Source organism: Giraffa tippelskirchi, chromosome 4 (assembly GCF_054371585.1).
Source record: "Giraffa tippelskirchi isolate mGirTip1 chromosome 4, T2T-mGirTip1v1.2.pri, whole genome shotgun sequence".
Classification (NCBI taxonomy): domain Eukaryota; kingdom Metazoa; phylum Chordata; class Mammalia; order Artiodactyla; family Giraffidae; genus Giraffa; species Giraffa tippelskirchi.
The window spans coordinates 195117747-195132597 of record NC_137278.1 but is presented as its reverse complement, the minus strand read 5'-3'; the positions used below and the strand labels follow the sequence as shown (position 1 = coordinate 195132597).

The 14851-nt window shown below is 40.9% G+C and overlaps 1 protein-coding gene and 1 pseudogene across 1 annotated transcript; one reads left to right on the top strand and one right to left on the bottom strand.

Annotated features, from left to right (window-relative positions):
* Nucleotides 1-460: 460 nt before the first annotated feature.
* On the bottom strand, nucleotides 461-4435 carry LOC145545722 (large ribosomal subunit protein uL15 pseudogene; annotated as a pseudogene).
* GDF3 (growth differentiation factor 3) lies at nucleotides 4434-10262 on the top strand. Its single transcript, XM_081590525.1, has 2 exons — nucleotides 4434-4701; nucleotides 9357-10262. The coding sequence occupies exons 1-2, from the start codon at nucleotides 4434-4436 to the stop codon at nucleotides 10181-10183; spliced, it is 1095 nt and encodes a 364-aa protein (XP_081446651.1). The 3' UTR covers nucleotides 10184-10262.
* Nucleotides 10263-14851: the final 4589 nt, after the last annotated feature.

The window sequence follows — 14851 nt, the reverse complement described above, 5'->3', positions numbered from 1 at the left end:
CCATTCCTGACCCTGTTGCTTTTTCCACTATGTGAGGTGCCTACACACTCAGTTATTGCTTCCTTTCCCTTGATCAAATGCCACTTTAATAAATAATAATGACAGCAATATTTAATGTCTATGGTGCTGGAGAAGACTCTTGAGAGTCCCTTGGACTGCAAGGAGATCAAACCAGTCAATCCTAAAGGAAATCCACAATGAGTATTCATTGGAAAGACTGATGTTGAAGCTGAAGTTTGGCCACCTGATGCATAGACCCAACTTATTGGAAAAGACCATGATGCTTGGAAAGACTGATGCAGGAGGATTAGGGGGCAACAGAGGATGAGATGGTTGGATGGCATCACCGACTCAATGGACATGAGTTTGAGTAAACTCCAGAAGATGGTAAAGGAGAAGCCTGGGATGTTGCAATAAGTCAGACACGACTGAGCAACTAAACAACAACGACAAATTAATGTCACCTTGCTTTTTTTTTTGAAAAGCACTTGTTATCATTTAATGAATTTCCCAGCATGTGGCTTCCAGCTACCAGGACACAAGCCCCACCTACACCCTTAATCTTCTCCTCAGCTCTTCTACTGAAGAATTTGACCTTCACAATGACAGGCTGGGAGTTTTCCCTTCCCTAGAACTTTGTAGTAACCCAACAATACCACAGTAATGATAGGAGGAGCTCCAGTCTTGTTCTTGGCAGCATTCACCCATGTCTGCTCACTGACCTAGGTCCACAGTTTATCAAGAACGACAGTTGGGCAGAAACTCTGGTTCCTCTTGAGTGGTAATCTCTCACATCAACTTTCCCAAAGTAACCTGGGTGATTTTTGTTGAAGTTGATGCCGTGGTGATGCGTGGCACCAGCATTACCTTGGCCTCCTGGGTGTTTCCAGTGTTTGCCAGTGTGGCCGTGGCTGTGGCTCATGGAGCCCCTAAGTCTTCCTTAGTCAGGATGGCATGTTGGCAGCCTCGGCAAAAGAGTGTGTCACCTTGCTTTTATGGAGTGCTTTTGTCAGACAGTGCGTTTGTCAGACATCCTGAGTTTGGCATATGCATTATCTCTTCAGATCCCATCAGCAACTCAGCAAAGAATGCTTTATTCTCACTTCGCAGTTGAATGATTTGCCCGTGATCACACAACTGTTAAGTGGTGGAACTGGATTTTAAATGAGTTGATCTGATTCTTTCTTTCCTTCTTTTTTTGGCTATGCTGGGTCTTCATTATGGCAAGCGGACTTCGCTAGTTGTGGCACATGGGCTTAGCTGGCCCGTGGCATGGGGATCTTAGTTGGATCTTAGTTCCCCAACCAGGGATTGAACCCATGTCCCCTGCATTGCAAGGCGGGTTCTTAACCACTGGATCACTAGGGAAGTCCCCAGTTAGTCTGATTTCTGACTTTATTATTTTTTTTTTTAATATTTTTTTTCTTTTTTCTTTTTTAAAGTTAAAGTGAAGTCGCTCAGTCGTGTCCGACTCTATGCGATCCCATGGACTGTAGCCCACCAGGCTCCTCCATCCATTGGATTCTCCAGGCAAGAATACTGGAGTGGGTTGCCATTGCCTTCTCCATGATTTCTGACTTTAAATCAGGAAAGTTAAATGGAGAGAATCAAAGTGCAGCCTCCATTTATTGTTGAAAATAGGTGGGGTTTGTAGACTAAATGCGCTAGCTAGGGGGCAAGTAGGAGTAGGAGAAATGGGATGGAGAAGATGTGGCTATCCAAAAGAGCAAGACCTTTGGAAATAGCACCAATTCATTCATTCATTTTTCTGTTTTTAAATTGCACAGGTACCTATTGAATGTCTGCTACGTGGCAGACACTTTCCTTGGCAGTGGAGAAACTTTGAGGAAAAGACACATCACTTGTCCTTTGCCCTCTTGTAGCTTATATTCTATTAGCTTAGAATAATATTCTAGAAATGGAATTGCTGATCAATAAGGACATATAGTCCTTCTTGGACATATTGTTGACCAAAAAGGACATATGACAAATAAGGACATATAGTATGGCACAGGGAACTAAACTCAATATTTTATAATAACCTATAGGGGAAAATAACTTGAAAAAGAAATTAGTTTGATATATATATATAATTCAAACTGAATCACTTTGATGTACACCTGATATACAACACTGTACATCAACCATGCATGTATGCTCAGTCGTGTCCGATTCTTTGTGACTGCATGGACTGTAGCCCGACAGGCTCATCTGTCCATGGAGTTTTCCAGGCAAGAATAATGGAGTGGGTTGCCATGTCCTCCTCCAGACATCAACTATATATCAATAAAAAAATAAAAATAATTTGCCAAAAGATTGAAATGGAATTACTGATCAAAGGATATGACTATTTTTAAAATTTTTAAAAATTGTGGTAAAATGCATATAACATAAAACTTGTTCATTTTAATCATTCATAAGTATGCAGTTCAGTGGCATTAAGTACACTCATTAAGTATATTCGCATTGTCATCCATTTCCGGAACTATTTCCACCTTGAAGAAGAGAAACTTTATGCCCATTAAACTCCTCATTCCCTATTCTTAGTACTTAGAATGAAAGATTCTTAAATAAAAGGATATGATTCACAACCCTCTGTTATCTGGGAGGGATGCAGGCAGAACACAGTGAAATGCATGGTGGTAAGTATTCTCATGGATGCCCACTCAAGACTCATGGGAGAAAGAGGAAGTATCCAGATCTGTTCTGGTGAGTCAAGGAAGTCTTTGCGGTGGAAGTGACCTTTGACCCCGGTCTATGCAAAGGCTCTGAGATGAAATAAGCTCATAGGAGAAATAAAAATACGTCCGTATCATTAATGCATTAACACTGAAGATGCTGGGTATTAGGAAATGAAAGTGGCTAGGGAGGTGGGTACCAAACCAAGAAAGTCCTTAAATGTCAAACTAAGGAGTTTAGATTTTATCCTGTAAATGGTGAGAAATTATTATATATTAGAAACACCATTTTTTTTTTTCCTTTGGAAAAACAAGCTCTTAACGCAGACTCTTGGAGGGCACAAACATAACCTTGTGCACACCAGGACCCAGAAGAAAGGAGCAGTGACCCCCCAAGAGACTGAGCCACACTCGCCTCTGAGTGTCCAGGAGCCTCTGGTGGAGGCATGGGTGGACAGTGGCCTGCTGTGGGGTCAGGGGCGCTGAATACAACAGTCCTGGCTTAAGTCCTTTTGAAAGAGGTTCTTAAAATAGGTGGTGTTTAAAAATAGGTGGGTGGGGGGTCCAGGAAGGGGAAAAAAAAAAAAAAATGAAGAAAAAAAAAAAATAGGTGGGAGAGAAACTGACCAAATTCAGAGAGCCTGATGTTAAAGGGTTTGAGTTTATGAATGGCTATAATTTAGGGCAATGATTTGTGACCCCAAATCATTCACAACTTAGAAAACTACCCCCTTTCCTACCACTCTCAAACAATTTAAAAGGTTCAAGTGATAAATTTACATAAAACAGTTGTTTATTGCTTATAAAAATGAAAGGCAATCAAAAAATATATATATTCTTTCCATCTACAATAATTCTTTCCATCTTCTGCAATAATAAAATTTATCAAGATAAAAAAATAGGTGGTATAAAATAATGTAAAATGATAATGTCTCTGTTCTCAAAAAGTTTGAAAGTTATTTTCTCTACAGACAAGCTGATTCTTCTATAGCATCTGAAAAGACTTATAGTGGTTAGGCCAAAACAAAAAACCCAAACAGAAATTGACCTTTGCTGCCTTGTTTAAGCTACTCAATAACCTCCATGCCTTTTCACAGGTAATTCTTTCAGCCTTGAACGTCTACTAAGCTTTGCAGGTTTTTTCGCTGTGAACACTTTGTGTGTGCTTCCCCGGTGGCCTAGTGATAGAGAATCTGCCTGCCAATGCAGGAAACATGGATTCGATCCCTGGGTCAGGAAGATCCCATGGAGAAGGAAATGGCAACTCACTTCAGAATTCTTGCCTGGAGAATCCCAAGGACAGAGGAGCCTGGAGGGCTGCAGTCTTTGGGGTCACAGAGTTGGACAAGACTGAGCTACTGAGCATGCATGCATGCATATTTGTCTAATTAGACTATGAATGACAAGACTTTGAGCTAATAATACGTTTCCAGCAATCACCTCAGCACCTTGCACATAATAGATGCTTAGTCAATGTTTGTTAAATTAGTAAATCTCCCTTCTACTCAGTCTACTGCTGACAGATCTCAGATGGTTGTAGAGTTAGCTCCATGCATGGGTAATCTCTTGTGAATTTTTTTCTGGAACAGTAGAACTAGGGAAGAGGAAAAAAAAATTCTGTTCTTTTGTATCCAATTGCCTTTGAGAGCTGGGAAGAGAGCAGTTCACACCTGATTATCATATGTCAGATAAATCAGCAGCACCTGAATTTCTGGGCAGCTCAGCGCTAGAGCTCTCTGCGGCTTCACCTCGGCCATGCTTCCTTCCCTAGCAGCCTTGGCTCTTGGCCTCCTGTTCACTCTGGCCTTGGGCCAGACACTCCAATTCCATGAACATGTCTTTCTCCGATTTCTGGGCTTAGACAAAGTGCCTTCACCCAAGAAATTCCAACCTGTGCCTTCCATCTTGAAGAGAATTTTCCAGGCTCAAGAGGCAGCAGCCAGCACCGATATCTCCAAAGACTTGTGCTTCGTGAAGGAGCTGGGCATCCGTGGGAACATCCTCCGGCTTCTCCCAGATCAAGGTGAGGACTTTGAAGTATTTCCTAGAGGAGAATCTGGGGTGAAGAAAGGAATAAAGGGGGAGTAACAATGACTCAGATGGTGAAGAATCTGCCTGCAAGGCAGGAGACCTGGGTTCCATCCTTGGGTTGGGAAGATCCCCTGGAGGAGGGCATGGCAACCCACTCCAGTATTCTTGCCTGGAGAATTCCCCATGGACCGAGGAACCTGGTGGGCTACAGTCCATGGGGTCGCAAAGAGTTGGACACGACTGACTGGCTAAGCACAGCATAACAATGACCCAGGGGTTGTGGAAGGCCATGTGCTGGCATTTTACCTGTTTTACCTACTTTAATCCCAGCCACTGTCCTGAGAGGAAGGCAGGTATTCTTAGCAAGTTTTTAACAATGAGGAAATTGAGGCTCAGACAGGAGATAACTTGTAACCTATTCAAGATCATACAGCTAGTGTGTGAACAAAGCCAGGAGTCAAAATGTTTTTTGTTTTCTGAATCAACAGCTTTGCGCCACAGTTTGGGTAGCTGGGAGGAGGTGGGAGGGAGAGTGGAATTAGGGCTCAGTCTCCCACTCTTGAGCCCACACTTTACGCATCCCGGTGCCTTTGAGCTCAGTGTGTCTGTAAATTTTGCTTCCCCCTCCTCACCTCCCCGATCCTTTTGATGGGTCGAAAAGGCTATTCTGGATTTGTAACTACAGAGGGATAATATATGCCGCTGTCATACCTTTTAGGATAAGGATCTGAGTAAGTGCCATTCAGTAAATTGCCAAACTGACCACCCACCAAAAATTACCCAGATCAAGTGTTAAAAGTTGATTCTCCAGTCTCGTTTCTGCTCCCGCCTGATTCTTATTCAAAGTCGGCGATGGGTGTTGTAATCTGCATTTCTATATAGCCTCCCAGGTGGTTCAGATGCAGAATTGAGAGCTCTGGTTGGTTAGTTTTACAGCAACTGGAAATAAGATTTGAGTCCAAGAGGCATTTATTGGATACTTAACTAAGTGCCAGGAAATCTGTAAGACATGAAAATACAGAGACCGAAGTCTGCCCTTTAAGAGTTTATAGGAAGAAAAAAAAAAGTTTATAGAAAAGACTTCCATATGTCCTGCTAAGTGTCTCAGAGGCTCATGGCCTTGAGGGTGGAGTTTCAGGGATGATTTCTGGAGAATTTAAGAGGTGAGGGGAACTAGCTTAAAGGATTTTCCGAAGACAGAGTAGGAAATAGCTGAGGCTGCTGCCTTCCCTTTCCCGTGGGAAAAAAATAATTTTTGTGATGATAAAAATTTTATCTAATGATACAGGAAAAGGACATAATCTAGTAATCACTCCTCCTTAACACTCCCCCTGGAGAAAAACCATTAATAGTTGTATATTCTTCCAGACTTTTCTTCTTTACATATACAATATAAACTTGTAATATTTTTATAAATGGAATCATGCTATACATTCCTCCAATATTATGAACATTTTGTACAAGTAAGAGCAAATAGTGAACTTATCCCTGTTTTAATGGTTACATGATATTCTATTGTATAGACATAATGCTACAATTTATGTAACTGATGTCCTGTTGATGGATATAAACATATTATATGTAACGTAGCTTTGTATCTATTGTGTACATGTGTACACTTTTACTTTTATTTCCATAGGATCAGTTCTTAGAGGATTGTTGTATCAAAGAGTAGGCACATGTATACTTTTTTTTACATTTACACTTTTAATATACAGCAAATAGCCTCTAAAATTTATACTCCACAATGAGTGTATGAGAATTCTCACTTACTCTGACAGTAATCTCTTTAAAAATAGAAACTTACTGATGTATAATGTACTTTCAGAAATGTGAGTGAATTGTAGGAAACAGCTCAGTGAATTTTTGCAGAATAACTAGAGCCCAGATCAAGAAATAGTACATGACCAGCACCCCAGAGGCTCCTTCATGCCCCCTTCTGGTTAATCACTGCTTCTCTACAAGGGTAATTTCTCTCCTGACATCTAACATCACATACTAGTTTTGTCTGTTTTTTAACTTCATCTCAGTGAAATGTGTCCTTTCTCATGTCTGGCTTCTTTCACTCTACATTTGTGAGATTTATCCACACTGTATGTATTTGTAGTTCTTTCTCATTGCTGTACAGGATTTTATCCTGTTGGTATGTGACAGTGTACTTCATGCTACACTGGGGGGTCACTAGGTAACAACACTCTTTCAGCTTTTAACTTTTGTTAATCTCGTAGCAAAACAAGATCTTGTTGTTTTAATTTCTGTTTCTTTAATAAGGTGAAATGGTGCATTTTCAAATGAATAATGAATCATTTATTTGCTTATTTATTTAAAACTTGGAATGTAGTCTTTTTTTCTTCCAGCTTTATTGAGATATAATTGACATGCAGTGCTGTATAAGTCTAAAGTATACAGCACAATGATTTAATATATATATGTGTGTGTATATATACACACATATACATATACATCGCAAAATGATGATCGCAGTAAGTCCTGTAAAGGAATTCTCTGACAGTGTCCAGTGTTTAATGAACTTGGCATTTTCACAGTTGTGGCCTGGGTTTGATACCTGGCCAGGGAACAAAGATCCTGCAAGCTGCAGAGTGCTGCCAGAAAATAAATAAGTTTAGTGAACATCTATCATCTCATTAGATACAAAGTTAATGACATAGAAAACAATTTTTTCCCTTGTGATAAAAACTCTTAGGATTTACTTACTCTCTTAACTTTCATATACAACATACAGCAATATTGATTATATTTATCATGTTTATCTCAATGTGAATAGTTCATTTTTATTTTCCAAATAATTGCCTATTTATATATTATGACCTTTTTCCTGTTTAGGATTCTTTTCCTTAATGATTTGTGAAGACTCTTAATCATTCATAAAAGCTGTTTATAAACATATTGCAAGTATTCTTGGTTGTCCTTTTTGCTTTTAATTTTGTTAGTGAAAAAATTTCATTAATGGTGTCTCTTTGAATACAGTTTTTTATATTCATGTTTTCAAATCTGTTCCTCTTTTCCTCTCTGGCTTTTAGTTTTTTTTTAATCACACCTAAGGAATGTGGTTTAGTGATATGAGTAAAAAGCGAGACTAGTATGTTAGAATTAAAGCTATGAACAGGAGAGATCAACTGTTTAGAGAGGATGAGAAGGATAAGCTCTGTGAAAACTTCCCTGAATTTGCTAGTCAACATTCAAGACAGATGTTTATTTCAGTGGAGTAGTAACAGTAAGAGAGTTGGAAAATAGGGACTTCCCTGGTGGTCCAGTGGTTAAACCTCCAAGCTTCCACTGTAGGAGCCACAGGTTCAGAGATCCCACATGCCAAGTGGTGTGGTCAAAAAAGAAAGAAAGCAACAGAAGACTATATGGTAAAAGGAAGAGATAGCAAACATAGAGTTTTTTTTTTTTTTTTTTTTAAAGAAGATAGTTAATAAAAAGAAACAGAGAGGGGACTTTTTTGGTGATCCAGTGGCTAAGACTTCACACTCCCAGTGTAGGGGGCCCAGATTCAATCCCTGGTCAGGGAAATAGATCCCACCTGCCACAAAAGTGGCATGTATTCATGTGGTCAAAAGTACAAGACTAGAGGTTACTGGCACTGAAAGTGTCAGGACTTGGCACTTGCAATGCCAGGATCCAGGTTTGATCCCTGGTCAAGGAAACAAGATCCTGCAAGATGAGCTCTGTGGGCCAAAAAAAAAAAATTACCTAAGGATAAAACGTAAGGGAGCACCAGACAGCCAGTATTGGTGGGACGACAGGTGTTTGTTTTGAAGTCCTTCTAACTGGTTACAACTCTTGACAGCATAGGACGGTCTTTGTGCCACGGGTCCCTTTGGCAGTTCTGTTGAAGCCAGTGAACCCTTTCTCAGAGTAATTGTTTCTATGCCTGAAGTTAAAGTTTTAGAATTTTAAAAGAACTCAATTAAATATGGAAATACATTTATAGAAATATTGTAAAAATAAATATGTGTATATTGACATAAGTGATGCTTTTGTGCAACAAGTAACAAGATCTAGAGAAAGGACTATACTGTCAATTCAGAGTAGTTCAGGCATAAAGGTTACTTTAAAATGTTTGCAACAACTTAATATGTGAACATACCTATGGTTTTTATTGGTAACAGTGTCACAGGCTCTTAGAATGTTATTGGGATTTGTTGCCTATATTCATAATTGAAAGAAATGCTAAATTTCACTTAGAGTTTACTGACAATGAAGATGTGATTCTTTTTCCCATCTAAGATTATAGACCTAAATCCTATTCAGGATCCCTTGGGGACCTGCAGTTTTGAAGACAAGAACCTCTGGTCATAGATAAGGAGTGAGAGAAACAAATCCTCCCAAATGGAGGGTTTGAGTATAACTGAGATTTCTCGTCCTCTTTTTATTTGCTGTTTTATTTTTCTGGCCACACCCCATGACTTCTGAGATCTTAGTTCCCCGACCAGGGATTGAACCCATGCCTCCTGCAGTGGAAGTGTGGAGTCCTTACCACTGGACCACCAGGGAAGTCCTCCCTGCCCTTATTTTGTGTGTGTGGATATACATAAACCACTTGACGTTGATATGATCACACAGGTTGGGGTCAAGTGAAAAATCTCATGGTGACTCTCACATCTGTCTGTTCCCATCTAGGTTCCTTCCTTTACTCTGAGAGCCTTTCCCACGCCTCCTGCCTACAGAAGCTCCTGTCCTTTAACCTGTCTGCCATCAGGGATGGGGAGCAGTTGACAATGGCCCAGCTGGGCCTGGACTTGGGGCCCAACACTTACTATAACCTGGGACCGGAGCTGGAATTGTCTCTGTCCCTGGTTCACGCGGAGCCCCATGTCACAGACCAGGCCACCCCGAAGATGGGTAAACTGTTTACACTGCAGTCAGTACCGTGGCCTCAGGGTGTCCTTCACTTCAACCTGCTGGATGTGGCTAAGCGGAATAATGACCCCCACAAGAATTTAGGTCTGTTTCTAGAGATAGTGGTCAAAGGAGGCAGAGCCTCGGGGGAGAATTTTCAGCTCGAGGGCACCTGTGCCAGACTGAGACGTTCTCTTCACACTTCACTGCTGGTGGTCACCCTCCACCCTGAGCAGTGCCGTTCTCCTACCCGCAAGAGGAGGGCGGCCATCTCCACCTCAAAGGCTTCTTGCAAGAGCCTCTGCCATCGCCACCAGCTGTTCATCAACTTCCGGGATCTGGGTTGGCACAAGTGGATCATTGCCCCCAAGGGTTTCATGGCCAATTACTGCCATGGAGAGTGTCCTTTCTCACTGACCATCTCCCTCAACAGCTCCAATTATGCTTTCATGCAAGCGCTGATGCACGCCGTCGACCCGGAGGTTCCCCAGGCTGTCTGCATCCCCACCAAGCTGTCCCCCATCTCCATGCTCTACCAGGACAATGATGACAACGTCATTCTACGGCATTATGAAGACATGATAGTTGATGAATGTGGGTGTGGGTAGACTGGCAGCAGTAGAATAGAAGGGGTGCTCTCGGGGTAAATGCTCTAATAATAAAACTACCTGGTTTATGACCTTTGGATCTGAATTGTCAGTATGTTTATGCTTACAGTTTATCATCATTATCCATGATTAATGATGTCCCCTAGTTATACACAAACACACACACACACACACACAGTCTTAATGATCTTAATTTCTGCATCATGCACCTGAGGATATATTAAAGTCTAGATAGAAGGAAACTGGAATTTATTGATAGCCTATTATAGGCAGGCACTATTCTATGCGTTAACTTATAATACATTTCACTGCTCTTTGAGGTAAGCATTATTACTTATGTTTCATAGATAAAGCAGCTGAGATTTAGAGCAGCTAAATATCCAATTTTTCTAGAGGCATCAACTTTGAGAGTTCCCTGGCAGTCCAGTGGTTAGGACTCCAGGTTTTCACTGCCACTGTCTGGGTTCAAGTCCCTGTTCAGGGAACTAAGATCCTGTGAGTCTTCAGACTTGAATGAGGGAGGCTGATTAGCATAAGCAAAAGTCATAAAAGTTCACCTATGGACCCGACCAGTTATCATTATGTGAGTTTATAGTAAGATGCCAAGGGAAGAGACCAGCCAACATACTGGGTTTCATTAAAAATAAAAGTGCACCAGTAATTACATGAATGTGTATTAGGAAATCAAAAGAAGGGATTAGTTAAAATCTAAATGCCAAGATTCATGAAGCTTCAGATCCAGGTACTAGAGGAATTCTAGTTATTTCAGACTATGCCACTCCTGTCAATATTCTTCAATTGGGAATCTGACGATACATTTGGTTGGATCTGGCTTATTTGTAGTAATCCATGCCAGGTCTATTTTCTTGAGTATGTAAGTTGCTCATATTAATTGGGATGATTCCAAAGCATGTTGGCCAAACATGACAAATCAGCCTGTTCGGCAAATTATTTCTGAAGCAAATTATCACTAGTTTTACTTTTATTATTTATTGAACATCTATTATAGGCCAATTATTGTACAAGGTCTTGGGAAATAAAGATTTTTTGGGAAATTTCATTGTAGTGCTTAAAATCTAGCATGTTGCGCTGTGCTTAGCACTCAGCCATGTCTGATTCTTTGCAATCGCATGGACTGTAGCCCACCAGGCTCCTCTGTCCACAGAGACTCTCCAGGCAAGAATACTGGAGTGCGTTGCCATTTCCTCCTCCAGGGGATCTTCACAACCCAGGGATTGAACCCAGGTCTCCTGCATTGCAGGTGGATTTTTTATAAGCTGAGCTACCAGGGAAGCCCTAAAATCTAGCATATTTTGCTTAAATTATTTTAATATCTACAAGAGAAAAAGTTAGCATATACCCCAATATGTGAATATTTAATTATTCAAATTATAACAATAAAATACTATGTTACTATATTGTTTAAGTGAAATATTAGCATATATGCCAATATATAAATAGCTCATTGTTCAAATTATATTTATTAACTACTGTTTCCCTATATGTACTTAAAAAATTTTTTTTAAATAATTTTTTGGCTGAGTGTGCAGCTTATGGTTTTTGTTTGTTTGTTTATTTTAATTCTTAGCTGTTGTGGCTCTTCATTGCTGTGCTTGGGCTTTCTCTAGTTGCAGCCAGAAGGGGCTACTCTTTGTTGTGCCTGGGCTTCTCATCACGGTGACTTCTCTTGTTATGGAGCACAGGTTTTAGGCTCGCAGACTTCAGTAGTTGTGGCTGGTGGGGTACAACGAGCCCTGACTTAGTAGTTGTGGCTCCTGGGCTTAGTTGCTTCGCAGCGTGTGGGATCTTCCTGGATCAGGGATCAAACCCTTGTCCCCTGCATTGTAAGGCAGATACTTAACCACTGGACCAACAGGGAAGCCCAGCATGTAGGATCTTAATTCCCCAACCAGGGATCAAACCTCGGCTCCCTGAATTGGAAGCACAAAGTCTTAACCATTGCACCATGAGGGAAGTCCCTGTCTGAAAGTTTTAAAGAGAAATTCTAACATTTTCTTTGCTCATCTCAGTGTTTCAGGAATAGAAATTCTAATATTTTCTTCCTCCTCACCCAGATATTTCAAGGTGTATTTCCCCCAGGTGACACACACCTTACATTTTTTTTTGACTGAGTACATTGACCATGATAATCCTGTTCTCCTGACCCTAGTCTGATGATGATCAACCTTTCATGGCCTTTCTAAACTCAAACATTGTGTTTCTTGGGTTAATTATTGAAATTGCAAGGATGTATCACTGAGACTTCCCTGGGGTGGGCCAGTGGTTAACAATCCACTTTGCAAGGCAGGAGACAAGGGTTCAATCTCTGTTTGGGGAACTGAGATTCCCACACGCCACAGAGCAACAAAGCCCGTGTGCCACAACTGAGAGAGTCCCAGTTGCTGCAACTAAGACCCAATACAGCCAAATAAATAAATACATTTAAAAAGAAAGTGTGTTACCAATTTGACCACAATTCTTGAGACTGCATTGCTAAATTTACTTTTGAATTGAGGTAAATTGTTACTAACAGATATCCTGAGTCAAAGAAATAGACTGTGTGTAGGGGTTGTCTGTTTTTAATACCTTCATGTTATTTTTTTAATTATTTATTTTTAATTGAAGGATAGTTGTTTTACAATATTGCTTTGGTTTCTGCCATCCATCAACGTGAATTAGCCTTGTGTGTGTGTGCTAAGTTGCTTCAGTAATGTGTGACTCTGTGTGACCCTATGGACTGTAGTCCTCCAGGCTCCTCTGTCCATGGAATTCTCTAGGCAAGAATACTGGAGGGGGTTGCCATTTCCTCCTCCAGGGGATCTTCCCAACCCAGGAATCGAACCTGTGTCTCTTATGTCTCCTGCATTGCCAAGCAGGTTCTTTACCACTAACTACCACCTGGGAAGCCCATACATAAGTCCCTTCCCTCTTGAACCTCCCTCCCCTTCCACCCTTTCCCATCCCTCTGGGTTGTTACAGACTCTCAGTTTGAATTGCTTTCATGTTATTTTTTTTTAATTATTGAAAAGATAGTGGCTATTTCCTTCTGCTAGTAGTTCTGCTGTTGGCAGGTTTAGTCACTCCTGACTTAAGCTATCTCCTGAGGCCATTACCACTGTTGAAGCTACAAAAAAACATGCATTACTGCCTCCTGACTTTATTCTCTTATTGTCCTGCTTCTCTGTTGGAATCTTAACTGTCCACTTAGATCAATCTATAAATAGCATGTGCCAGGAAAGTCAAGTTGTACGCTGTGACTGGGGAAGAATGGCACAAAACATAAATTCCAAAATATGTTATACACAATGTCTATAGCACGGCTATTTCAGAACTTTTCAAGACTTAAGACCTTTAATGGCAGGTCCATCCACATACCACAGGTCAGCTTGATTTGAAATTTCACCATCAATTTAATTCATTTTAATTCAATTTGACATTTATTGAATGCCTTGAAAGATAGAAAGAAGGGCACAGATTCTGCCTTAGGGTGGTTTATCATCAAGTAATGTTCCAGCTAGATTTATAAAAACTAGTTCAAATAGCTTCCATCAGACTCGGATCTGTTTTTAACTCACTTTGACTTGCTTTTCAGATGTCTTGTCTTGTTTCTGCTTAGTCGTATCATTGCACCTGATATTTTTCTCTTTTGAACACTCCTCTTTGAACTGTGGTACTAGAGAAGACTCTTGGGGATCCCTTGGACAGCAAGGAGATCAAACCAGTCAATCCTAAAGGAAATCAACCCTGAATATTCATTGGAAGGACTGATGCTGAAGCTCCAACACTTTGTCCACCTAATCCAAAGAGCTGACTCCCTGGAAAAGACTCTGATGCTGGGGAAGGGCCTCTGTGACAGAGGATGAATTGGTTGGATGGCATCACTGACACAATGGACATGAGTTTAAGCAAGCTCTGGGAGATAGTGAAGGACAGGGGAGCCTGGCATGCTGCAGTCCATAGGGTTGCAGAGAGTTGGACATAACTTAGTAACTGAACAACAACTTTACACTCCATTCTTTGTAAGCATTCTTCATCCCAGAGAGAAGGCCACAGTTCCATAACCTTGAGAACCACAGAAGCCGTCGGGAGACTACCTGATGCCAGCCTTGAGTGTCTTCAGATGTCAACAGATGAAAAAAAAAATGCAGGCTGTGCACATACCCTGATCTGTATCAACCACCCTGCTCCTTGAATAATAACTATAAGACTCCTCGCTACCCTCTTCAAAGCAGACACACAGTCTTGAGAGCATTACCCCGCCATGGCTCTCCTTGCCTGGCAAAGCAATAAAGCTATTCTTTTCTGCTTCACCCAAAACTATGCCTCCTAGATTCAATTTGGTCCCGGTGGATAGAGGCTGGATTTTGACAATAAACCTCAAATTAGGTTAGGCCTAAATTTTCTTTTAACATAAGAAAAGATGGCATAAATAGAATATCAAGAGCTGTTCGTGGGTTGTTTCCTTACCACTTCTTTTTACTCAAGACAATAATAAACACTTCAGCTAGTATCACAAAGGTTTCTCTCTCTTTTTTTGGTCACCCTTTGCAGCATGTGGAATGTGGGGTCTTAGTTCCCTGGCCAGGGATCGAACCTATGTCCTCTGCATTGGAAGCACTGAGTCTTAACCACTGGACTTCCAGGAAATTCCCCTCACCGATACTTCTT

What these genes read in the sequence shown, in the direction of transcription:
- GDF3 (XM_081590525.1), top strand. Translation starts at nt 4,434, where the DNA reads ATGCTTCCTTCCCTAGCAGCCTTGGCTCTTGGCCTCCTGTTCACTCTG. An exon ending in CCGGCTTCTCCCAGATCAAG is followed by an intron (nt 4,702 to 9,356) that starts GTGAGGACTTTG and finishes GTTCCCATCTAG; the next exon opens with GTTCCTTCCTTTACTCTGAG.